This window comes from Diadema setosum, chromosome 16 (assembly GCF_964275005.1).
Source record: "Diadema setosum chromosome 16, eeDiaSeto1, whole genome shotgun sequence".
NCBI lineage: Eukaryota > Metazoa > Echinodermata > Echinoidea > Diadematoida > Diadematidae > Diadema > Diadema setosum.
Genome location: NC_092700.1, coordinates 17,375,466 through 17,403,025, shown reverse-complemented (window position 1 = coordinate 17,403,025; position 27,560 = coordinate 17,375,466). Strand labels below are relative to the sequence as shown.

The 27,560-nt window shown below is 38.3% G+C and overlaps 1 protein-coding gene across 1 annotated transcript in view; it reads right to left on the bottom strand.

Moving 5' to 3' along the window:
• Positions 1–7,047: 7,047 nt before the first annotated feature.
• LOC140239455 (potassium voltage-gated channel subfamily KQT member 1-like) overlaps positions 7,048–27,560 on the bottom strand; it is a 74,873-nt gene continuing 54,360 nt past the window's right edge. The window contains exons 4-11 of the mRNA XM_072319291.1: positions 22,764–22,939; positions 19,091–19,222; positions 17,686–17,796; positions 16,392–16,487; positions 15,392–15,486; positions 14,191–14,447; positions 9,212–9,413; positions 7,048–7,771 (exon numbers count right to left, since the gene is read on the bottom strand). Coding sequence (XP_072175392.1) covers positions 7,048–7,771; positions 9,212–9,413; positions 14,191–14,447; positions 15,392–15,486; positions 16,392–16,487; positions 17,686–17,796; positions 19,091–19,222; positions 22,764–22,939 — 1,793 coding nt within the window. The remainder of the gene's footprint in view (positions 7,772–9,211; positions 9,414–14,190; positions 14,448–15,391; positions 15,487–16,391; positions 16,488–17,685; positions 17,797–19,090; positions 19,223–22,763; positions 22,940–27,560) is intronic.

The following is a 27,560-nucleotide window of genomic DNA, read 5'->3' as shown; positions in this document are numbered from 1 at the left end:
AAAAAAAAAAAGAAAAAAAGATATGCATGTGGTACTCTTATCTATTTCTGAGGTTCGTTCGTCGGCAATATTCACTAAGTGATTTCATATTCTGGGGGGCATTTCATGAAGGAACTTGTCGGATAAAATATCTGACAAGTCAACTATATCCGACAAGTTCAGAGAAATCAGCCAATCAGACTAAAGAATTTCTCAAAACTTGTCGGATATAATTGACTTGTCGGACATTCTATCTGACAAGTTCCTTCATGAAATGCCCCCCAGATTTCTCCCACCCACAGTATACCGTAATGGCAGTTGCTGATATCGAGGACATTTTCATATGGGCCTGATACACACGTTGCATCTTTGTGTGCTTGAAATCACAATTTTTCCTTAAATATTCCTTACCATTCATCTTTTACTGGATCTTCTCATTTATTATACCTTGCTGTGACTGCTTGATCTGCACACACTCAACACCCACACAGTCACACATGCACATACACACACATCTACATGCTCCCAACACACTCCCCCCCCCCCCCACCACACACACACACACAGACACCAGGGCCCCATTTTATAAGGAGCTGATGTGATAGCAACTCTTGCTGGAGTGGCAATTGTCATGGTAACCACAAGAATCCAGCTTCCTGATTGGCTGTTGCTATAGGAAGTTGCCATTCCAGCAATACTTGGAATCCTAACATCTTTTATGAAATGGGGTCCTGGACATACACTGTGCATATTTCAGTGTATAAAAAATACAGGATATTTGCTCTACTTTTGTGAGTTGAATGACAATGTACACCGATGATAAACACATCTTAAACACACACAAATATCAATGAAATGATACCACTGCATCAATTACACCATTTGTCTCACCTGCAATTATATGCACCTTGGAAGTTGGTGAAAATTGACTGATGATATCTGTTATATGCATTTTTTTCCCCCATAAATTCTAGAGAAAACTTTTCTGATTTAACCACGTTTTCACCTTACATCTCTTCTCCAGGCAAAGTCTTCTTTTTTTTGGTCTCTTTCAAATATTTTAAATTATTACACATATCAGAAATATGAGCTGCAGTTCTACAAAATTGTTTTTCCTTTATATTAAGTGCTGGCAAGGAAGAGAGGGGTATATTTCTTATATCCTCCTCTTTCACAAATACCTATGGGATTTAGAAAGAGGGGAATAGCATCCGGGCACTTGAAAATTTGCTGAAGATGAGAGTTTTGCGACAGAGGGCAAAGTCCCATATGTTAACTCGTAAAAAAAGAGGTCGATTGCTGCAGCTGCCTTCTGCTGTGTTTATAAAAGGGTACGTGTGACTGTGTGTTGAGCTCAAGCTGGCGCCGAGTGGAAATTTCTTATTTGGAAGTTGTGAAAAGTTTGGATTGTGATTATTTCTATTACTGCTCAAAATGTCTGAAATAGGTAATATCATAACAATGACATGGACTGGCTACTTTCAGGGAATACAACATTAATTGCCCTCACTGGAATCCCATTGCCCGGAGTCGAAGAAGAGGGCAATACAATTCTAGTTCAGGCAATAAATGTTGTATCCCCCTCACGGTCAGTCCATATCATATCAATATCTTCTTCATTTGCCAATTTTGTCAATGAAAGCAGACAGAGTAGTGCAGACTTTCACACACTGTTAAATGCTGCAATGTTAGCAGCCAAAACAACATCAACACATGATTGTTGTACCAAACTGCTTCCATACATAAGTTCTCAAAGAGTGAATATATATATATGCCCCTTCTTCTACCACTTCAAAATTTCACGACAATCTATCATTATCTTTTCCATATCATCTCACAATGCACAGGATGAACCCTTTAATGACAATTGAATATTGGCATCAGAGAAACAGAACCGACAAGATTAAAATTGTGAAAATGTTAAGAGAGCAAACAGATTCCTACAATGAGCAATCATAAGGATATTGACAAAAAAAGGACAAAAACATATACATTCCTTATATTCCCTAATAGGAACTACACAAAAGAGATGATGGGTTAAGATAAAAGTGTACGTGAAGTAGAATTTTTGCATGGAATCATTTTCACAAGCACTTCATATCTTGGAAAAGTCTTGGACCTTGGCATTAAAAAAAAAATATCCTACAAGATAACAAAAAACTAAGACATATGAATTGGTTGAAGAAGAGTTATTAATAAGCTTTATATGGAACTTGTGAAAATGTGAGATCAAAGTTGTATGCATCACAAGAAATACTTTTTTCCCCTCTCTGTCATAGTCATCATGATTTCACACCTTTATTTCTTTCTTTCTAATCATTTCCTGTTGCTCTTTTTGTAATGAGTTTCATGAGTTCCACGTGGTTCCGTGTACATCCCAGCAGCCCACTGTGCAGGATGTGCATTATGACCAAGTGTAGACACAGAGTAGCTTTCAGTGGCTTTAAAAAAGTACTTGCATGAATAAGCTGGTGAGTCTCGACACATCCATTTTACTGGCTCAAACATAGAGTCCAGCTCAAGAAAGGACATCCAGATATTCACCTAATATCAAATGGGTTAGTCAAATACCGCTTTGTGATTGGTTAAACACAGTCACGTGATGGAGGAACATTCGTTATGTTCGCCCATGGGAGAACATTTTTGTAATTTTCTCCTATGGGAAAACATTTTCACGTAACAAATTACAGAAGGACCAACTTCCATTGACTCCTTTATTAAACTTCTGATCAACTCAAAGTTTTTGTTTCATTGCACCGCTCTGATATCACAATAAACACACCTTTGCCACGTGCACTCAACAGTTACAGTTACAACAGTCACTCATTTTACTGTCAACAGCTTCAACTGATCGGTTTCAACACGCACTACTGACTTGTGTCTGTGCTGCTCATTCGCCTTTCACGAAAAAATGGTGGCCATTTCTGCACTAAATTCAAGAATCTGTAGAGACGCATGGATATCTGTTGACATCTGAAGTGTTGTATAAAACAAACAGTGTATGGTCATTACTCATGCAATGGAACAAGATTTGGCACTCGGTGAAAGATGAGGTGCACTATTCAACTCCGCTTTGCCTTCTTGAATACAGCATCTCAATCTTTCACCCCAGGCAAAATCTCGTACCATGGCATTCATGACCATTCACTATTTCTATGATATATTGCACTCTTATGACATTGGTCAATCAGCATCAACACTAAACTGAATTGTGTCAAGTCACAATGCCAATACAACTACTATTTTCTTACATGGCTTTAACAAGACCAACATCGTCAAAATGATCATTTATCTTGTCGTTGCAATGTTACCAAAAATCACCTGTACCGAAATACCCTGCAAATGCAATCGTTTATTTCTTCAGACATTTTGCCAACTGTCCTTGTAATTTTTTGTTGTTGTTGCAATACTTTTGTTATGAAATACCTTCGATGGTCAATTTCAGTAGAGTAATCTTTACAATTGATACCAAAATAACTGCCCCAAAGTACGTACTGTAGATTAAGTTCTGGCTGACTCCCCTTCTGTCAAAGGGAGAGTATAGTATTGGTTGAGGTGAAGATTCAGCTTTTAACTTTTTGCGAGATATTTAGAAACCACTTGATGAGATGTGAAAGAGCATACAATACTAGAAGAGGAACTCAAAGTTTATTTGATGAAAATCAGTTGTGAAATGGCTGAGATATCCAAAAACAAAGTAAAGCAAAGAGATCCTAATAACATGTGGATCCCGCCTTTAATTAGGATCACTTTGTTTTAGATATCTCAGCCATTTCAAAAACCCTTTTTCATCGAATAAACTTTGAATTCCTCTCAGAACTATATACTTTTTTTACATGTCATAAGAGGTTTCTCAATATCACAAAAAGTCATCAAGAAACATTGGAAACCTTCCATCTCAACCTAAACTGTACCATCCTTTTAAAGGTACATGGTCCCGGTGGTTTCGTCAAATGAGTACACGGGTGCACGGCGCAAGTTTCCTATAGAGACCTACGCTATCGACTCCTCTTTAGCGCTTACATTGTGACCCACTTCCCCGAGCCCGAAGAAGTCCGATCCACTGTAGTCAGTGGTCTGATCACAGTTCGGCTCATGATTTGGCTGAGGGGGATGACAGCTTTAGCAAACTTCTTTTGAGATGTCATACTAAGAAGCACATACCTTACATCACAAATGGTGAGGTGAGACAAACAGTTGTAAAACATGCAACATCATACTTCAATAAATTCATTACTGATACTGGCCGGAGATGTTCTTGTTTTGTGGGGAAAATATTCTAAGAAACAAAAATTAATACAGCCATCCATTCCCCAAATATGATATTCAACAGGTGGTGATAGCAATAGACAATATCACACAGATGCAGTGCAAGAAAATACTATTCCGCAGTATTGCTCATGTTTTCTTATTTCAGATGGACAAGTGGTGGCAGTTTGGAATAATTTGTGCTTTCATGTGTAAGTGCAGTTTATTTAATGGTTTATTTACTGTATTTGTTACTTTAGTAGTTTGTTTGTTTTCCTGAACCTGATGCTGCATAATACGAGACTGTTTGAAAGATGCCTGGAGCATTGAGAGAAAAAGGACAGAACTTCCATAAGCAGTTGATTGAACTCAATTGAATCAAATGAAATCGAACAATGACTTCTTGTATGTGGCCCACTATAGAGGCAGTGAATGCTTATTGTGAAAAAACAACTACAGCTTTTGTATAGCCACAGTCGCACCGGTAAAATTTCCCAAAGTTTAACTTTGAGAATGTTACTCTTTGCGAAGTTTACTTGTCCGTTCACACTGGCAGCCAAACTTCTCAAAGCTTCAGTTCTTGAAGTCAGGGTCACTGGTGTGCATGTACAAGAAAGAGAAAAGTGCACACCGTCTGACAGCTAATGATTGTTGCACAAAGAATGCACACATGTACACCTCAATGAGCATGTGCTTTGGAGGCACTGCAAACAGGCTGGTAATGTGAGAAACTTCACGAAATTTCAGTCGCATACATCCACACTGCACACATTTCATCAAGATTTGTGGGGCCAGTGTTCGGAAAACTTCGGAATCCCCACTTTTTAGTGGGAAGTTTCATGAGAAGTTCTGCAAGAGGTGTTTGGAAAGTTTGCCGTTACAATGGCAAAACTTTGAGAACTTTGTAAACATCGCAAAGTGCTGCCAGTGTGACTGCAGCTTGTAAGTTTATACTGATAGGTTTGCTCGATATGCATGTGGGGATGCAGTTCTGCATAGATTTCTGTCATAATAATAATAATAATAATAATAATAATGATAATAGTCAGTTCTTAGAATGAATAATACCATAAGATAGTCTCTATGCATGTACAAAATTAATGAAAACAAAATCTATCACATATTTCTCTATTCAAACATGTAGTCAACAATTATCAAAAAGGTGAGTTTTTAACACAGATTTGAATTTATCAACATCTGTAACACATCTAACACTGAGAGGGAGATTATTCTATAATGAGGGTTCCATTTTTCGAAAAGCCCTATCACCAAATGTCTTAGATTTGACACTTATTTCAGAGTGGAGATTTTTTTATTTTGAGTGCAGATTACGACCAGGATGATATGGCTTGATGAGTTCACTGAGATATACATGTATGACAGAAGATTAAGTAATGGGTGTTGCTGCTTTCCGCTTTTTCCCACGTCTCGTTTTCTTTTTGTACGAGATTCCGATAGAGGTGAGCGTTCTCCATAATGTAGGGGGAAGCCACTGATGGCATGTTTCTTTGAGGTTGGGATAAGTATACGTAACATGCTCTCTCCTGGCCATTAACTGTCAAAATTTGCCAGATGTTGAAAGAGCTTGCAAAAGGAATGCAACTTTAAGAAGTTCTACCAGTTTAAATTACAAAGATGTCAAACATTGCAGAAGAAACGGTTTTGAGTTATTAGTTCTGTAGAATCGCACATACTATATCATCTGCAGAGAAAAAAAATGTGAAGAAAACATGGAATAAATCAGGTCATAAAGTGCATGATTCTACCAGAATATTACAACAGGTAAGATCAAAATAATTTTGTGTCATAACATATCAAAGAAAATATTTTGTATGAATACTTGCTACTCATCTTTTGGCCCCCTTTATACAATGTAAATGCCGCTTATTATACATTGGGTACAGCAATTGCTTGTCCACTACATTTTATACTGTAAATTGATGTATTCAATGATGAAAAAACACCACACAATATAAATCAAACTGCCCAACAGGATTAAATATGTTACCAGCAAAATATTCATAAAATTTTACTCCTTGCTAACCTTTAGATAATCTTCTAATATTACGTTAATACTGCCATATTCTGCAAGAAAAAATGAAATAGTGAGTCAGAAATGAACATGCAATGATTAGACTGCATTGATTCCCCACACAAGGAGAGCATGCTCAATTCTGTCACTCTGACTTGCAGTGCGATGCAGACATTCCGAAGAAGATTGCTCTTTTGTTCTCACCAATTACTTAATGGTATCTCTGCCACAGTGTTTCACACACTTTCACACACACACACACACACACACACACACACACACACACACACACACCAAGTTTGGGCGCTTTTCTCCACGAGACACAAAATCACTGGAAGTTTTAACAGTGGCAGCTAATATAGCCACCATAATCACACGATTGCACTTGACCTGGTTGCCGTCCATACGTTGCCGTGTTAACTGCACATACATTGTATTGTAAGCTGCAAATTGTTGGTGCTTCGCATGCCAGGGCTGAGATATAATCTCTCTTTGCAATACAGGCATAGCCCTCCTGGGGTGGGGCACATAGGGTTTCAATTATGTGTATTAATCCTGTACCACAGGGATTAATGTACAGTCCTTCTGACTTGCATTCACTCATACATACATACATCAATAAATGCACGCACATTTAGATACACCTGCAGCCTCATTTATGCATATCATATGCTCTGACAATATGATTAACTCACACCCATTCTCACTACATGAACACCCTCTGCTCAAAAACCCGCAAAAATATGTGAGGAAAAAAAAAAGATGGGAGAAAGATCCTCCCAATAAATTTAGATTCTTGTCTCGCTGTCGAGCGCCGAAGAGCTTCCGGCGCTCGAGAGACGACTGCTACTATACGAGACAGTATCAGGCGATCGTGGAGGCATGCTGGGTATTGGAATGTCTGGGTCGCTGGTTGCCGGGTTGCAAACGTCGCTCTCGAGGTCCCGCTCACTGGACTGCGGGCTGCCCTCCGCCCGCAGGGTCGAGTCGCTCATGCGGTCGTGGGAGTGGACGGAGCCGGCGTCGCTGCCCTGGATGTCGCTCTGCGAGTGCGACGTCTTAATCCCGAGCACCTGCTTGTCGTCCTCGACCAGGCTTGGCTGCGACGAGGACGATGACAGCTTCTGGATGGCGGTCGGCGATGTGGACGTGGGGTCGGCCGGTGACGTCGCCGACGAGGTGTCCGACGACTCCGCCCGCGGGGGTGGAGGTTCTCTGGGACGCTGGTGGTACGAGCCCCACCCTCGCCGTCTCATGAACCCCCTCGGGGCCGGGTCAGACTCCTGAGAGTGGTCCTCCTCTTCCTTGCCCCCCTCGGAGGCAGTCTTGGCGTGCCTCTCGTCCCGGTACAGCTCAATCAGCATGTCCAGCTTGCGGTCAATGAGAGTCACTCGCCGCTCCACCTTCACCACCCTGGACAGCAAACTGATATTGGGGTCAAAGAGTTCCAGGTCGCCGGCGCCGCGACCTTTCCGCCTCTCCATGCCTGATTTGCCCAGGATCTGGTCTAACCTGCATGCACAGACATCATACACAATGGAAATTCATTTGAATGAAACAGTGTGATTATAATCATTCATTTTTGAACTTGCAGCCTCTCAATTTTGACAGTTGATTCTTTACACTCAAAATATAAAGTTATCATTAACCACTCATCGTTCTAGGTCCGCTTGGAGTATGTTTCACTCCTAGTATCACAAGTTGTACACTACATGATATACTCAGAGCATTTACAGTGTAAAACATCATACACAATTATTTTCAAGATAATATGAAGAGTTTGTTTGCAAAAACCGATAAGTCCATACTTGCCAAATGGAGATATTTGCGAATAAAGGTCAAGAAAAATAAAGAGAATAAAAAGAAAAAATGTGCTTCTTTCGGCCATAACTTCACAAATGTGCTTTTATATGTAGTGACCAATATATCATTTAAAAGGTATTATTTTGCACTTTATGACAGAGACCGTACCTCAAAATCTTCAAAAATGGACTTATTGGTTTTTGCAAACAAACTCTTCATATGCACTCAACAATAGATCAAAGTAGAGAGCTGGAAAATGAGTAGAAATATATTGCATGTGTTTTATGGCTGAAAAGAATTGCCAACTTATTCCCATATTCCTTATCATGGTTGTGGCCGGCAGTTGAGAGATTGTTGATGTTTTCATCTGTAGATGAATGAAAGAGACCAGCAGTACCTAGGGAAATAACCCACATTCATTTAACTTTCTTCTGCTTGCTTTATGACACAGCTTGAGCCAAATTTACTTGATCTTTTGTTTTGTTTTCTATTCTTTTTTTGAGGGTGCACATAATATTTTATGAATTATGATGAAAAGTGATAGTCCAGCAGAAGAGAAAAGACACTGAAGTCTGGAAAAAAGAATTGTGAAAAATCATGCCATCACTATAAAGTATAGCCAGGAATAAATGTCACCATGGTATTAAATTATTGACTTAACAACTTGAAGAGTTTGTTTGCAAAAACCGATAAGTCCATATTTGTCAAATGGAGATATTTGCGATTAAAGGTCAAGAAAAATAAAGAGAATAATACAACATTTTTTGCTTCTTTTGACCATAACTTCAAAAATGTACCTTTACATGTAGTGACCAATATGTCATTTAAAAGGTATTATTTTGTACTTTATGACAGAGACCGTACTTCAAAATCTTCAAAAATGGACTTATCGGTTTTTGCAAACAAACTCTTCACTTATTCTGATTATTCTATCTACAAGAAAAGGTACAAAGTCAAGTCATTCACAGACTTTTCAGTTCTTATGGAGCAGCTAGCAATCATTTTGAGGAGCACTCTGGTTATCAAACTAAGCAAACTGTTGAGCAGTGACTTTAGCATACATGATTCAGAAAGACGCAGAAATCAGAACAATTTTACAGGAATACAGGCAAAATGATTGCTTTAATTTAGTCTCTTTCATCTCCTCACCTTGATTGTAGATTCTTGATTCGGGCAAGCATGTCCGCGTGGCCCGACGAGTATTGCTCAATGACGTCCTTCACATCGTACGGCCGGAATGCCTCTTTGAATTTCCGCCGCGCCACAAAGTATTTGATCTTGCGCACGGCCCTAATCGCGTTCTTGTGAGCCTCGGTGAGTTTGGTGACGCGAACTGGTTCCTCAACCTCATCTAAGATAATCAAACATATGTCGGAATAAATATAAAAAGTGACAACAAGGAGCTTTCGTTTACCTGCTACACATCTTTAACAATGTCAACAACTTATCAGTACAAACTTTGAGAGTGTCTCCTAACATTTTTTCTACAGCTGTGTAATCTGCTGAAACATTCTGAGAAAATTCTGTCTAGGGCCAGTCTACTGCAAATTTAAGTCTCGTTATCATAGCTACTTGGGAACTAGCAAATATGTGACAGAACTCTAATAGCCCCCACAACCCCCCCCCCAAAAAAAAATAAAAAAATAAAAAAAAATAAAACTCCTGAATCACACCTATGAAGACTACAAGTGGTAGCATGAACAGTTTGGTTAATCTTTCAGACTTATTGAATGTAGCTATATTACAATGAAATATAAACTCAAAAGGAAACTTGATTATTGATTGTATTAATGCAACGCTCATCATTCTTTACGCATGGAATATTCTGCTTCCCATGACATATGCAAGGCATATCAGGAAAATACATCATGCATTGCTGTGATATGATTGCATTTTAAGGAAATAAAGCCTCACAACAACATATCGAACCACAGAAATTGGTGGCTTAGTAGGCATGGGATCTCATTTTTTAACCACTTCAATCTAATAAATTGTCTTCATTTCATAATGTATACCTCCACCAAAAAAAGGTACTGTACTCACATTAGTCCACACCTAACTTGAATATATTGGAAAAAGAACAACTCGTAAATGCACAAAGCACACACCACAGTTGTAGGAATGATTCTAACCACTTCTAGAAGAAGGGGATAAGTTTGTTCAGAGTATGAGGCATTGGAAATGAAGTTTAATTCATGAAAAGATTCTCCACAGTTACCTAACCATCACCACAAGAGGGAGACATACAAGGAATGCACAAGAAAAAGTTATAGTATCCAAAAATGGATACAGAATACAATAGAACTAACAGTATCAGCCTATTACAAACATGAAGAGTCGCAAAAGGACACTATAACTGCAAATACAGCTGTGGAGTATGAGAAAGAGATTGAAGAAACTGTTTTTTTTCTTCCACAAAATCTCCTTTTGTCAGTTACGACCAACACTCAAAAAGAGTCAGTTACGACCAACACTCAAAAAGAGTCTTATAGTCAATGCCTGGCTAAAAAGATTGCTATTTTTAAAGATGATTCAACTGGAACAATGCAAAATTTTCTCCCAGAATTCTCCTTTTCAAAATGTGTGATTTATAGTGGAATGAATTCACAGATGCATTTTATTTTTCACCCATGTAAGCTTAGTACAGAACAGGTGCCAGCTACATGCAGTTTGTAGCATATGCATGCATGCATTCAGTACTTATTTTGCCAAGTCTTTGCATCAAGATAATGCAAATATACAGGAGCATATCACAATAACCTTCTTGCAAAAACAATGCAGGTTGTTATACCCTCTTATGTGGCTGTTTTGGGAAAGCAATTACAATAACAAGGTAAACAAAACACCACCACCAAGCCATATTAGATGGACTACTTGCAAAATGGAAGAAGAAATTTTTGTTTTCATTTTGGATATATTTTGTAGGCTCAAAAAGGCGAATATGTTAACACAGAATTTATTATATTAATTTTGATTTGCAATTTGCAACGGCTTTTAGCTTTCAAATGACACACTATGAAAATGGAAAGAGCTGATAAGACCATAAACATTTATCAACCATATAGATGTACAAAGTTCATGCACAAATTTTGATGCATCAGCTAGAAAAACCTGTATCTGGATATACACTACTGAGATAAAAAGAAGTGTTATATACATGCAATCATAATATATCCTCTATAATATACTACAAGTTATATGTGCTCTGAGATCAACTACAAATATGAGCATGCATATATCCAATCATATCACTTCACTTGGACTGCATCCATTCAAAAGAGAAACTTGATGAGGCATTTGATGTGCAGAGATGTTAGGTTGGAAATGAGTACTTCTAATTACTGTATATGCAGTATACTTCACAGTGTTTTTATTTTCGCAGATTTTTACAGTCCACCAATACTCGTGGAATGAATATTACTCCCAAAAGATATCACCTCCCACAATTCAAATGTGCAGTGTAATCATCTCAAAGGCCAGAAATTGCTATTTTTTCCTTGAAAAGTGATGATATTCCTCATTCAATCTTTCAATGTGGTTCTTGGTTGCAGATTTAATCACTTGCAAAATGTCTTTCAATTCTTAATCCTCAAAATATTACACCCTATGAAATATATGGCATATACAGTAGAAGACACTTCATCAGCTATCGCAGGGCTCCACACTAACTTTTTTTTTGGTGGCCCGATGGGGCCACCAAAATCATCAATTTCAAATTTTGGGTGGCCCGATAGAAAAATTTGGTGGCCCCCAAAAAACAATAAAAAACAATTCCTGGTTTTTTTATGAGTCAAATATTTAAGTTTTATCATAGTAAGAATTGGAAGTTGGACATATCTACTCATAAATAAACCTCAACAAACTTGCAACACTCACTCTCAGGCACTCATTCAGTCCTTTTCATCCATTCTTTAACCAAATTTAACTGCTAATTTCCGGTGCAAAAAGTTACAAATTTATTGACATACTTCAAAAAAAAAAAATTTGTGGCCCTAGGCGGGCCACCAAATTTGCCCTTTTTTGAAATTTGGTGGCCCGACTTTCATTTTTGGTGGCCCTGGGCCACCGGGCCACCATTAGTGTGGAGCCCTGGCTATCGGTATATGAAATTTGTCCAAGGGATCAACCAAGAGAGCTTGTGTACACCCGCTGTTACTAATATACATGGATGTAGCACTATCATACAGATAACTTCAAGGAACATACTGACCTTTGACCCACAACCCTCCTTACATCGACAGAGAACTAATTTGTATCATGTAAAATAAGTTTCATGCATGTACATGCATTGAAAAGGAGTCATTTCAGATAGAAAAGAGCATGCAATTAATGCATATTATACAGTATTCGGTTTGTTAAGTTGTTAGTATGCCATTTGATGACCAGTGGAATAGATGATTGGTATAGATAGAGAAGAAATAGTTCGATGAAAAGACTGACTTCATAAGATGTTACCATCATGTGACGAATGTACTGATGAGTCAGGAGTGGAAAAAATCAAATCTGCACCAATGTAGAAAACAGCTCTCTTGATTTTAACATACATGTACATTTCATATAACTACTTCAATACATTTCAGGACAATGACAAATGCCCTTGCTCTTTAAGGGGAAATCCCCAGAGACTGTTATAATTTCTGGGACTTTAACCCAACACTGGTTTCAAGAAATAGTCTGGTAAAGAATTATCTTTTTTTTTTTATTCACCAGCTTCACGTGCTATTATCATTGCCAATTGCAATTGAATTTGCAATAGAATGTACATGTCCAAAGCTTTTTCAAAATGAATGAGATGCAAAGGTTATGAAACACATCACTTCACTGGGTCGGCCAGACTTTAAGGAACATTAGAAATCCTCGTTGGCTGCTTCCCTTCAGCTTATCATATATTATGTATTCCATAGATTTGAAAGAGACAACCTAGGTGTCTCTTTGCTGAATCTTTAATACTATTCTAGGATCCTTTTAAAATATAGACTTTTTGGTATCTAAGAATCAAGTTAATCATGTTTGAATTGATGACCAATTTAGTTGACATGCGTGCATACTATCATTTGACTACATCTAAACCCTAAACCCATTGGTAAAATTGTACCTACATTTATCTGATGGGTAAATGTTCTACTGTTCGCGTGGCACTTTTTGGAATTAATTTCAGAAAATCATCAATGGTATCTGAGGATTAAAGTCAGGAAAATGGAGTTGGAGTTTGATGACTGTTTGTCAGGTTTTGTGGGTGATGGGTCATATCAACTTGCACAAATTATATAGATCCAGGGGGCACCATGACTTCAAATCAAGTTGGGTTTCTGGGAGGAGAAAGGATCATCCACAATGGACAGGATCTGAAGGAAGGAACATGACCATGCGTTCATCCTGCATTCTCCAGCAAGGGGATGCGGCATCAATGCACCTGCCAACAAGCACATCACTGTTTATCTTCTTTTTGTAGAGGGTGGTCACATGCTAATTTACCATCAGGGTTTACTAGGAAAATAAAAACAAGCAACAGTCAACTTTCACTTCTCCAGCAACAGGTGAAAGGAAGTAGCGATTCATTATCATTGATGCACCTTGCACATCATGAAGGTCATACCAGCTACGATAAGCATAGGTGATGTGAGAAACTGTGCCTAATGTACTTCAAATACTGTATTTCAAAATTGCACCCCCACCTATCAATCAATCAAACACACAAATGAGATCATTAGCCACTACTGGAGATAATACCTGCAATCCAGATTAGCAGAAACATACCACATAGTGGGAAATAAAGGCCCATACATGGATTCACCAAATGCAAGACCTTTGTATGAAATTGATATCTTTTACCCTTTACATGGCACACTAACCTCCTGTCAACAGGTATGTGTGTGAAATTTGTGCACTTTTGACCTACTGGCACAAACAGGATTAATTTTTTTTCCCTCACCCAGTGTTTCTCTCTGTTTGTTTGGACATATAATGTTTCCAAACAAACACAACCACAAAAACCAGTTTCACCTCCCACCCCCAACCCCTCAAAAAAACCCCAACCTCATCTACTTTAAAAGACCCCCCAAAAACATGCTGATGCAGATTTGAGAATGGAAGATGAAATGACGAGAGAAGAGAGAAAGTGTTAGCACCTTTGCCATGATGGTGATGATGAGAGTGGCGGAAACTGCGAGTGGATCGCATCGAGTCCTGCTCACCAAAGGTCCCCGTGTGGCTGCCGTTGCTCAGCCGCACGCTCAGCATCGTCTTCTTCTCGTCGTGGTCCGGGTCGTCGATGTCGCGCTCGGAGCTCTTCTTCAGCCGCTCGCTGGTGCGGTGCATCATGGGGCTGTTGGCGTTGTTGCTGCGCTTCATGGACAGCCGCGAGATGAAGTTGTTTGACCTGAAACTGCGGTTCGGGATTCGAAGCAGCCAGTGGTGGCAATGGATGGGGAAGGAGGAATATCAGTTGACATGAAATAATAGTCTACAGCATGAAGTGTGACATCATAGCCATTCATCAACATGGAAACTGCTCCAAAACAACCTCATATAGTCCAAATATCTGTGAAAAATAGTTGTAATCTGGTAACCTGGTTCCAACCCACTGTCCGAAGTATTGAGTCATTGCAGGATTTTTTTTTTTTTTTTTTTTAAACCAGCACTAAGCTGTAAAACAAAAGTCTGTGACATCATCACTTCCACTATCCTACTGAAACTATCAGCTTGAGTTTGCTAAAACACTATGCTGTATTTAATGCTGTACTGCTTAATGTTAATATTGGTATCATCACGTCAAACAGATATTTGGTTTTTAATTACATCTATATAAGAATATGAATATTAACTTGTTTGAAGTTTCAAGGATGCAGATATTTCTTTCACATATCTTATCATACATATGAAGAGTTTGTTTGCAAAAACCGATAATTCCATATTTGCCAAATGGAGATATTTGTGATTAAAGGTCAAGAAAAATAAAGAGAATAATAAGAAAATTTTTGCTTCTTTTGACCATAACTTCAAAAATGTACCTTTATATATAGTGACCAAAGTACCATTTAAAAGGTATTATTTTGTACTTTATGACAGAGATCGTACTTCAAAATCTTCAAAAATGGACTTATTGGTTTTTGCAAACAAACTCTTCATATCCTATATTTCTTGTACATATTACATCTAAATACATGTAATTTGATAGAGTATTGTCACTTTATTTCAGTGAGGTACTAGATATCAGAAAAAGTCCACACTGTGAAATGTTCCACATATGGCACACTTGATGCTATCAATCCTGCCCCCTTGGAGAGAAGGCTGGCCAGGTTGTGACCACCATCAGTGACCCCTTCTTACCTTCCTGTGGTAGGACTGTGTACAGGTTTGATGTGAGGTTTCCACGTTGCCGTCGAGCTTGAGTTGGGGTCAGCTGCGTAGCATCGCCACAGACACTATTTCGGGGGAGAAAGAGAAATGTTTTGTTGAATCAGGAACAGAATTCACATCAAGTGTGTGTGTGTGTGTGTGTGTGTGTGTGTGAGTGTGTGTGATATATATATATATATATATATATATATATATATATATATATAAGAGAGAGAGAGAGAGAGAGAGAGAGAGAGAGAGAGAGAGAGAGAGAGAGAGAGAGAGAGAGAGAGAGAAAGAGAGAGAGAGAGAGAGAGAAAGAGATAGAGAAAGTGAAAGAAATGAATTGGGAAATGAACCCCTTAGTATACCTTATTCCTCAATGAGCATTTTGTCCTGAAACTTACAATAAAATGCGTCAACAAACAGCGATTATGTAATCTTCACAATAACTAACTGTACCATAATGGCATTCATGAAGGACTGCTGGATTTTTAAACCAGTTTTGACTTACTGCAAAAGTGGAAATTTCTGCGCATTTCGCGCCACCAGAAGCTAGCGCGAAAATAAAGCGCGCGAATATATTTGCGTGCCATATGCTCAAGTAGTTGAAGTCTCAATTCCGCAGAATTAAAACCACACAAAAACTCTCCTTCCCCGGCCAAGCGCGAAAAATTAGTCACGTTAAAATATCCACTTTTACAGTAGTTTAACTTGTATTCAATCAGAAGGCTTTATTTGAGAGAATTATACAAATGTTGATATAAACGCTTGACAAAGGAATTGCCAGATGCATTTTAATTACTATAAGTGTAAAGGTCTATATCCAATATTAGAATCCTTCTTATTAAACAACATTAAAAATGTGCAACCACACAAACTTATCTATTGTTTGCAATCACAATGGAGCAATAGGAATGTGAAGAAAAATCATTTGGTCAAATGTTACATGAGGTCATCATGAGGTCAAGGGTCACCATTTATAACTCACCTGTATCAGTTGTGCAGCTGGGTGGCGCCTGCGGGCAAAGTGCTTCTGGCGTTGCTGCTGCTGGACTTGCAGAGCAAAACCGGAACCAAGGATACCCTAGGGGGTGAAAGGTCAACATTGTGAATAATTATGCACATTTCTTGCCATGCAGCCAGGTGCTTTTGTTGTTGTTGTTGTTATGTTGCCCTCTGCTGTTACAGTGTATTTATGGTATTACCTGGCAATATTCTATGCCACTGAACACAGGCAATGCGAGCCACTTTTAGAGATGTTTAAACTTTTTTTTTTGTTTGCTTTCTTTGTTATTGTCGAGAATCTATTTGAAGTGGTGACTATGGGGGAAGTACTTGATCTTCCTGAGCAAGCTTCCACAGGACTGACAGTTAAAGTCTCCTCTGATGGCTTATATGTAGGCAATAAGAAGGAAGTGTCTTGCCCGAGGACAGAACTGCCTTTGAAGGGGACTTGAACCATGTACCTTGCAATGGAGAACATGTGGTCATATATCCACGAATCCATGGTGTCTCCCATGCATTGCTGGCTCCATTTGAGATAGATGTATGTGGAGCTGTAAGATGGTACCTCTGAAAATACCTCAAACCACATCTCTATAAAACTTATCCCTTTCATTGGCCTCAAATTCTTTTCCAATAACACAACAATTTTGATCACATATATCAATATAGATATGAACTTTTTTCTTTCCACTTTCAAAGTAAAAATGTATATTCATATTCACTGTGTATTACAATGATTTCTTGTTATCACTGTATTTGAAAGAAAATTCATGCAATATTTGAAATGAAGTGAAAAAAATTATAAAAGTGCTGAGTGAGGTAAAATGAATAAAACCAGACAAAACCCTGTAGCTTACATTTTAGAAATTTTAATCTGAAGAATCCATTCAATGTCAGGTTCCCAAATTGACAACGTACAGCACATACAAGTTACAGGTTTATCATACATAGCCATAACTGATCTAAAGTAAGTTCCCTCTGAATAATTGATTTTCAAGTGTCACATGGGACAGAAAAGAGTTTACAGATATCAGAGGCTTCTACTTGACTGGTGCAGGGTGAGGGGGAAAACTATGCTAGGGTTAGATAATATCTACAATGTGATCACATCATACCTACTTCCTTGCAGTCTGAGTTTTACCTGACTTACAAAAATTGAAAGCTTCCTTGTAATGGTTACAATTCTTTACTCAACATTTGATGCATGACTTTCAATGCTAGCTGCCACTGGTTACGGTTCTCTCTAGATTGAAAAAAAAAAAAATAAAGAAACTTACTGCAGGAAGGGCAAAGAAAGAAATGCCAATGATGGCGAAGACAGCGGCAGCGAGTTTCCCTGACCAGGAGTCCGGTGTTTTGTCTCCGTAGCCGACTGTGGTCAGGGTTACCTGTAACGTGAGGATGAGAAAAGAACATACTGGTAGACACAATGACTACATGATGCAGAAGATCTGGGCTCGATATTCACTGCCTTATACAAGAATGACCTCTTCAGTTCGGGTGCTGATCTTCCTAGTGTTCTTTCATCATAATTACCAAATAAAGCCTTGAAAATATTTGCTTGTTAGTTTTTCCATACATTTACACCAAGGTACAGTTGGGACTTGGTGGATTTACAGTCATGACTGTGAATGCATACACCACATGGGGTTTGAACCAAGGACTGTAACCATAGACTGTAAATGCATGCATCACATGGGGCTTGAACCCATGACCTCCCATTTCTGAAGCCAGCACCTTGTTCGCTGCATCATCCACGGTACTTCCGTTGTACCATGGTGCACATTACCAGACTGGTCGGTCCAGAGGCTGTTCATACCACCACACATGTATGGTGGGACATGAAGGGCAAACTCTAGTGAAACTCAGCCAAACAAGCTTGCCTTCATGTAGGTCTCGTCATACTTCTCTTTGTTCAACCCCATTTCCATTTCGACCAGTTATCATTACAATTGCTGTGTTATTACCATGTATATTGTTTGTTTTTGCACATTGTTGACAAGGTGAAAAAACTTGCACTACTATTTCTGATGTAATACTCATAAATAAGAAGTATGAATATTAATGAATTGAAATGAATTGAGTAATGGGGTGAAGGGGGGCTCTTAAACTTCCATAAAGAGAGGGAATATTCAAGCAGAAAGGAAAGAAATATGAAATAGACGGCTGGATGGATAGTGAAAATTGACAAAGTGACAAAGAAAAAGATACACACATAATGCGCACGCAAGTATATATCACAGAGAGAAAGGGGAGGGGCATAGGGGGAGGGAGAAATACACATAAATTGAAAAGACTATTAGAGGTTGATAGCTGGATGTATATTATATATAATGCTGATGGAGATAACTGAATAGAAAGCTATGTAAATTGGCATACTGATGGAGAAAAGAGAGATAGACAGATAGATAGGGGGGGGGGGGAGAGGTACGTGTAACGAAGAGAGAGGACATGGGATGGGGAGAGTTGGGGTTGCTCACGGGCTGAGATCGTTAATGCTGATGGAGATAACTGAACAGATAGCTATCTAAACTGAAATACGGACGGATAGAAGATAGATAGACAGATAGATAGAGAGAGGGGGGGGGGGGAGAGGTAACGAAGAGAGAGAACATGGCATGGGGAGAGTTGGGGTTGCCCACCAAGCCTTGACTAAAAGGGGGCTGGGATCGTTAAACTCACCAAGCCATACCACATGGCGTCTGGCAGTGTCTTGTAGTCACCATCATTCTCCGCTTTGTTCTCCAACGTGAAGACCAAGAAAGACACGGATATGAGGGCGAGGAATCCGATGTACCACGTCGTCAACAACTCCTGTGGAAGCAAACAGATATCACATGTGGCAAAAATGAATTATTCCAGTAATACCAAGCTGGTAATGGGTGCAAGGAGGTACAGCATGCAGGGAAGAGGAACAAGAATGAAGTTATATTCCTTTATTGCATGGCCTGCCCTAGGAACTTTATGTGTTCATGAACAGTACTACATCTTTCATACTCGTGTTCATGTAAGTCCCTCAAAACTTCATTACAAAATGAGTTTCAGCACACCACTTTGGCTCCAATAGACCATAGTCCCACAGGAACAAAATGGATTTTGGATAATTACACAATTCTGATCTTACTGGTGGTTAGTTTCAAGTGATCTGTGCCAATCAGCGAAGGAAGCAAGTCCGCAGATGTGGCACTGGGCAAAAAAAAACAAACAAACATCCAAACCTCAGAGAGATTTAAGAGCAATATCATGATTAATCCACATGCAAGAGAGGGGTCTAGGGCAATTACCACCTGGGCAATTACCCCGGACCATTCCCCTGGCCCTAATCCTAATCCTGAACCTAATCCTAACCCTAACCCAAACTCCTAACCCTAAACCTAACCCTAACTCTAATGTTTACTCTAACCGTACCACTAACCAGTATTTAGCCAGGGGGTAATTGCCCTCTGGGGGTAATTGCCCCGATACGGCAAGGGAGACATCTTAACCCAGATTTTGAGCTACTTTCTTTTTCCCATTCCACTGCAGTATATTCGTAGAGGACAGAGAAGAATTGCTGCTTGCCAAGATGCCATGGACATCACTCCTTCACCTCCTCCAATGTTTTGTACCCCTTAACAAACTTTTCTCAATTCAACACACCTTTTTCTGTGAAACATCATAATTCTCTGCGTGAAACTGTAACAAATTTTTCGGTGCATGAAATTTTCCTGAATTGTCACTGGCATTCAATGAACTAAGTGCAGACAAGAACTTTTGAGGGCTTTGTAATTTTGCAAATCTTGGCTCTTATAAAATTTGCAAAACTAAAATGTATGCGAAACATTTCTGGTTTTACAGTACCAGCCTTTGATGCCTTTTACCATCTCTATTTTTCATTGTTCCTCCAGTCCCGACATCTATCCTTCTAATCATCCTCTCCTTTTCTTTCTCACATCTTCTACTTCCACCTATTTTTATATCTTTTCTTCTTTATCTTTTTTTTTTACGTCTTCCACTTCCAACTACTTTTTTAATCTTTTCTTCATTATCTTTTTTTCTTTATCTTTTCTTCTTTATCTTTTTTTTTTACGTCTTCCACTTCCAACTACTTTTTTAATCTTTTCTTCATTATCTTTTTTTCTTTATCTTTTCTTCACACCCTGTTATCTCTCACTCTCAGCATCCCGCATCCCACATCCTAAGCCCAACATCAAGCCAGCATCCGCTCTTAAATGTATCTCCCTTCTGCCATCTATCTCACCTCAAAACTGACACTGCCATTAACAAAATTTGTTGAGCAGCCAGAAGACATGTCACAACATGCAACATTAACCCAACTCTCTGAGAATGGTCCTCATTATACCAGGGGGTGAACTTATACACCCCTGGGCCTGCTTTCTGAAAATGGTTCCCATTATACCACGGGGCGGTTGTACACCCCTGCACTCTGAGATTGGCTAACATTATACCAGGGGCAAGCTTACACCCCTGCTCTCTGAGAATGGTCCTTATTATACCGGGAGGCATCCTTGCTTGAATTTTCTCCTAATTAATGCTTCTGCCTTATCAATTTACATTCAATTGTACTACCACAATTGCACATATATAATACAATCTCGCATAGCATCAATAGCACACCGACTTCATCTTAATTACACACCTTAACACCTACCTGCAGAAATTATCATCTCACAATATGCCACCTTTCCCTTCGAAATATCATTTTAAGTCTTTTTTAGTAAGGTTCAGTTCAGTTCAAATTTATTTCATATTTCCACTTTCTCAATGATGAGATTACAAAACTATTGACAATAAAACAAGAATACAAAATATATACAATCATGTCTTTTGATTGAAGAAGAAGAAGAAGAAAAAAAAACATACTTGACACAAATGTACATAATTGATATGGTCATATCATATGAAGATGTCACAAGTAAGTATCAGAAATATGATGGGGCCTACATAAAAGCTTTAACGCTTGTAAAACTGTAGGTTCCCGAATTCATAGGCACATAATTATAGGTAATTCATCAAAGGTAATTCATCAAATAGAGAAAAATTAAATCTTTTCAATAATACTGCACTTGTTACATAACAGTTGAAGAAATGCTTTTGAAAATATTTTTAAAATCATCACACATGTACATTTTAGTTATTTTTGTTTTTTGTTTTTTGGCAGCTTCAATCTCAAATAACTCACATTAGAGTAAAATGGATGTATTGTTTTTTGCAATTAAACTCTTCATATGTGCAATACACTATTGTAAATAAACAAGTTAAAGTTTGCTAAAGTTAATGAATAAAATGGCGCCCCATTCTAGGCTCTGCTTATGATGACACTTTCCTGTTTTGTTTTTGCCATCCTTTACATTATGATTATTACTTACAAAGTCACCAATCTATTTGCTATGCTACTACTGTTCCTGTGTTTACAGTATTTTGGATTAAAAGAAAACAAAAACAAATACCATGTCAATATAAGGCATAGAATCCAGGGGGGTGTTTCACAAAGCCGTTCTTAAAGTTAAGAAGGACTTAAGTGTGACTGGTGATCAGTTCTTGTGCTGAATTATTGAGATTCTGATAAGTATAGCACGCAAGAACTGATCACCAGTCGCACTTAAGTCCTTCTTAACTTTAAGAACGGCTTTGTGAAACACCCCCCTGGGAATCAATCCATACTCAAATGAGAGAGAGAGAAAAAATAGATGTACAGTGACTTCATCAGCCTTTTTGTTGTTGTTGTTGATGAGTCACTTGCTGTAATATGAAATATTTACAGGTGTCAATTTTTTGTGAATTTTGTGATCTGCCAAACTAGTGGAAAAATAAATGATAAAACATGAAGACTTGGGAAGCCAATTACAATACTGTCCACTGCAATTCCATATTCATCTGAAGTTAACCCACTGTACATGAGCTGATTTTGCTATAATGCACATCTCCAATAGACACCTACTTGAGTATACTCGGGGCTAGCCATCAAAGGGTTAACTGATATTTGCCCAGCATGAAAAAATTGATTGGATGAAATTTCCCCCCTCTTCTTTTTTTCTTTTCTGTTTACTGGAGAACACAATATTTTTGCGGCATGAAATTTTCGTGAATGGAAGCAGACGGCCTTATTCGCAGCATGAAATTTTCGCGAGTTGCCTCTGACATTTAACCCATTGAGGACGAGTCCCGAGTATACTCGGGCAGGTGTCTTACATGGGAAATGCGTGTTGTAGCAAAATCAGTCCATCCTCAATGGGCTAATGCATATAGTGTAGACAAGAACTTTAGCGCGCATTTAAATTTCGCGAATCTCGGCTCTCGTGAAATTCACGAAATTAAAATGCACGCAAACATTCCTCATCTTACAGTATCTCACCTGTCTGTGGGCCCACACAACTGAGCCGAGAAGTTTCCACGTGTTGCCGCGGCGATCGACCCTCACCATTCGCAGGATCTGAATGAAGCGAAGACCTCGGAATGCTGGCTCTAGGAATTTGCCGTTGCTGCTGCCTATGACGATTATTAACACTGACGCTATAACTACAACAATGTCTGTTGTGCCACACCCACAATGAGGAGACAGAAGGAAAAGAAAAGAAAAAAAAATGAATGTTGCACATGACGAAAAATTGAAATGCAATCAGTGGTGTGATTAAAGGTCCAGTTTACCTTTGGGAGCAGTGATTTTAAAATTTTTCAAGATATCACATTTGATGCATATGTGTAGGTCTGTTGCATCACAAAACAGCCTACCATATACAATTTTTGCAATAAAGCCCAAAATATAAGGAGATATCAATATTTTCTTTTAATAAATCATAACTTTAGACAGTGTAGTCTGGAAACATTTTTATTATAACTATTGTTCATATTTTGAGTATGTAACAATACTTAACATCGATTATACAGATTCAAATTTCTACAATGGTCGTTTCCATCCTTACTTACATTTTAGAACTTTTTCAAAGCACTAATGCTGAGTTTTTTTTTTGTTTCATCTGCAAATGGTAAATTATGCCTTTAACAACAACTTTGAACAAATAGCATGACTCTTTCATGAAAATATTCCTAACAAATCAGAATCACAAAGGTAAAGTCACTTTTTTTTATCTGGACTTGGAAAAAAAGAGTGATTAAGCATAATGACTAGTGTCAGTTAATACTGTTTTTCTGATTTCAGAAAAGAGGATATAGAATCAGCCAGCAATTGCTCCTGTATACCAGTCTTATTTTCTAATCAAAATTTCATCAAAGCAATTTGTAATAGCAAATTTCCCTCAATGCTCAATGCATACAAATATATTGGACATTTACTTGTTTTGAATTGAAAATTGAAATGCAATCAGTGGCATGATTGATAACAACTTACAACGAATAGCATGATTCCTTTATGAATATATTCCAAAAAAAAAAAAAAGCTTCAGAATCACAAAGGCATAGTCCCTCTTTTTTAACTTGGAATTGGAAAGAAAAAACTGTTATCAAGCATGTGACTAGTATCGGTTAGTAGGCCTACTGTGCTTCTGATGTTTCACAAAGAAAGATAAAAAAGCCCAAATGCGAGGAAACTCTCAAATGTCAATTTACCAATCAGCAAGCAATTGCTCATGGATACCAACCTAATTTTCTAATCAAACTTTCATCAGAGCAATTTGTAACACTGAAAGCAACTCAATGCTCACTGCATACAAATGTACTGGACATTTATACTTGCTTGTATTGAACCTAGACAGTGATAAGTCATGACATGAATAATAGAAGGTAGTTTCTTCCAATGTTACATAGAGATAACAGCTTGCTAGTCCCATCGGAACCTCTGCAATGCATTCATGTAACTGATTTCCCCCCCCCCCCCCACCCAGCTTACTTCGAAAGTTGTGGTCGTGAGTTCAATCAATTACATAGTGTAAATGATAGCATGCACCAAGCTTTCTGATCTGCAGTAGATATTAACCTACAATGTATTATGTATGATACCAGAATAGATGAACGGGCCTAAAAGGTACATTTAACATAATACAGAACAAAACAGTGAATATCCCTCAGTGACATATGAGAAGTTTAAGTCCAGTTGGACTATTCCTAGACAGGTTACAGACAGACAGACAGACAGACAGACAGACAAACAGACATACACACTCTCCTTTCCTCCTTTATCTTCCTCCCTATTCCTCCTTCCTCCGCCCTTACACACACACACACACACACACATGCTATGATGATCTGCATAGTCTCTGGCAAACTTACTAAAGGTAGAATCTCCTACTAAAATTCAATTTAATAGTGTGATTGACTTTAATGCTTGTATCATCAGCATTATGTATATATCAATGATTAAATGTACAATGGTACAAAGATGAACTTCATATAAATCAATTTTATTGGTGTACTGGTGTTGCTATTGTTTTCATTTCAGCATTCCATGTCCTACAAGCTTGGCCTTTTAGTGAAACACTCTTTTGCATAGTTATGATTACTTCTTCTTTTTTGTTGCCATGACAAAGTGTGCATTGTTCTTTTCTTGTTATAATACCATTTGTGTATATATTTTATATTGTGTTCAGCGATCGCTGTCCTTCCCAGCTGGGTGAAAGTCAAATCAACACATGTGCCGCTTTGTATCATGTATTTTTTTTTATATGAAAATAAATAAACCATTAAATTGAATTGAATTGAATGTAGGGCTGTATTTTAAAGGGGCTGTACAGTACTGGTTGAGGTGGGGATTCATGTTTTGAACATTCCTAAGTGAGATAATGAAAAGCCTCTTATGAAATATGAAAGAGCATGTTATTTTAAAAAGGATTCAACATTTATTTGATGAAAATTGGTTTTCAAATTGCTGAGATATCCAAAAAAGTGCTAATGATAAAAGGCGACATGCCACAACTTTATTAGGATCTCTTTGTTTCTAGTTGTTTTTGGATATCTCAGCCATTTCAAAACCCATTTTCATAGAATAAACTTTTGATACCCCTTAGAACTGCATGCTCTTTGACATCTCATAGAGTGGTTTCTGAATATCTCACAAAACGTTAAAAGCTAAATCCTCACCTCGACCAGAACTGTACACACCCTTTAAAAGTGGAATGATACTTGACACTTCAAACAGTTATTCTCCCTATACTCCCTGTAATCCACCAGTCTGCGTGACGTCATAGATTCCATATATCTTGCCCCTTTCTTCAATGCTCTGATGATATCTGTTGGGCCTCAGCAGCCCACTGACACACTGCGCATGACTAAAGCGCAGAATGCTCGCTGATTACTCCACAGCGGCGAGACAATTTATCGCTCCCGAGAGCTCCATCAAAGCTGCTGTTAAATTCTCTAAATTGCCACGGCCCCTCACCCTTAACTACATGTAAGCTGTCTTCTTTTCATCGAAAGTCTTGTAAATGATCTTTCCGCTTCTGCCCCCCCTATTCCACTCAATTTGTTGAAATTCAGCCGAAGCAGTACAAATGTTCCGCTCCATCTAATCCGCTGCGCGTGACAATAATTTTTGCATGATCACCGTACACGGGGAAAAGAACCAACCCATTACGACTCCCTTTAGAATCACTGGGACTTTCCCTCATGCATACTTACTTGCAAATATATTTCTAAAAATGCCAAAATTGACATTCTGGAGAATACCACACAAACAACATGACACCAACCCAGTTTCTAACAATAGACATGCATTTATAGACTTTTTTTTTTTGTGGACACATACTGATGGGATACATCCTTTGCTTAATTTTTCTCTGTTCATACAGAAATACCATATGTCTGCACGACACGTAGGTAAAAATGCAAATGCAAGAAAGGGAAAAAAAAAGTATCTTGATCCAGACACATCTGGCTTTTTATTTCTAAATAAAGAAAGAAAAATAAACAAAGAGGATGCAGAAGAATAACCCTCCCAGCATCAGTGACTGTGAATATTAACTGTTCATGTACACAGCAGTCTCGCCGGTGGCTGTGATTGGGTTAATGTATGCATTTGCCCATCTTCTATCCCGTGAGATGCAGCCTCCACTTCACTTCGACTCAACTCCTGGGGGAGCCCTTCAAGCTTTGAAAATATCCATAACAACAACCACCAAAAAATAAGAAAGAAAGAAAGAGAAGAAAAGACAAGAAAAGAAAAATGAGACAAAAAGAAAAACAAAAACTGCAACTTGGATCAACAACCTTGGTTCCACTGTTTCACTCTTGCTGGCAACAACTCTGATGGAGCTGTCACCATGGCAACCCCTCCATCTCCTTCCACACCACCTGCGAGAATCCTTTCCCCCGGACGAGGATCTTAAGCCTTCTCCACATCTGCCAGCGTGTTCCCAGGAGAAATTTTCTAGCTCAGGATACACGGCAGCAGAAGTGAACCACCTGAATTATTTATTTATTTTTATCAATTCTCTAGTTCTCTCCCTCTCTCTCATTTTTCTCTTTCTTCATCTATCTCTGCCTCTCTCTCTCTCTCTCTTTCTCTGTCTTTCAGCTTCCTCCTAAAACACAACAGTATTTACTGGTGAGAGATTTGCCAGTAAGATTTCGACAGGAAAGACAGCAAAGTGGTGCATCGCCTGATGCTTCACACAGAAAGTGAGCTCATTGTGTCTCAAAACAATATCTTGGATGATTGGTCAAAAAAACATTCAAGGACTGTGCAAAAATGCAGCTTTTATTTGCACATTGAATACAATATGATACATTATAAACATACGAAGAGTTTGTTTGCAAAAAACCGATAAGTCCATATTTGCCAAATGGAGATATTTGCGATTAAAGGTCAAGAAAAATAAAGAGAATAATAAGAAAATTTTTGCTTCTTTTGACCATAACTTCAAAAATATACCTTTATATGTAGTGACCAATATATCATTTAAAAGGTATTATTTTGTACTTTATGACAGAGATCGTACCTCAAAATCTTCAAAAGTGGACTTGTCGGTTTTTGCAAACAAACCCTTCATATGTTATGATTATCACATCCATGCTACAATAACATAAACTGTGATATATGACAAACATATCTGTGACTAATTTGGAAATCCTTCATTCCGAAGAAGACTGGAAATGAAGATAACCTATACATGGGTACATGAATGTAAAGGAGGACACATTGACAGCCAGTGTCTGTCTGTCAGTTTATTTGTCTAATAGTTCATTGCGTTGTCTCTGTTTC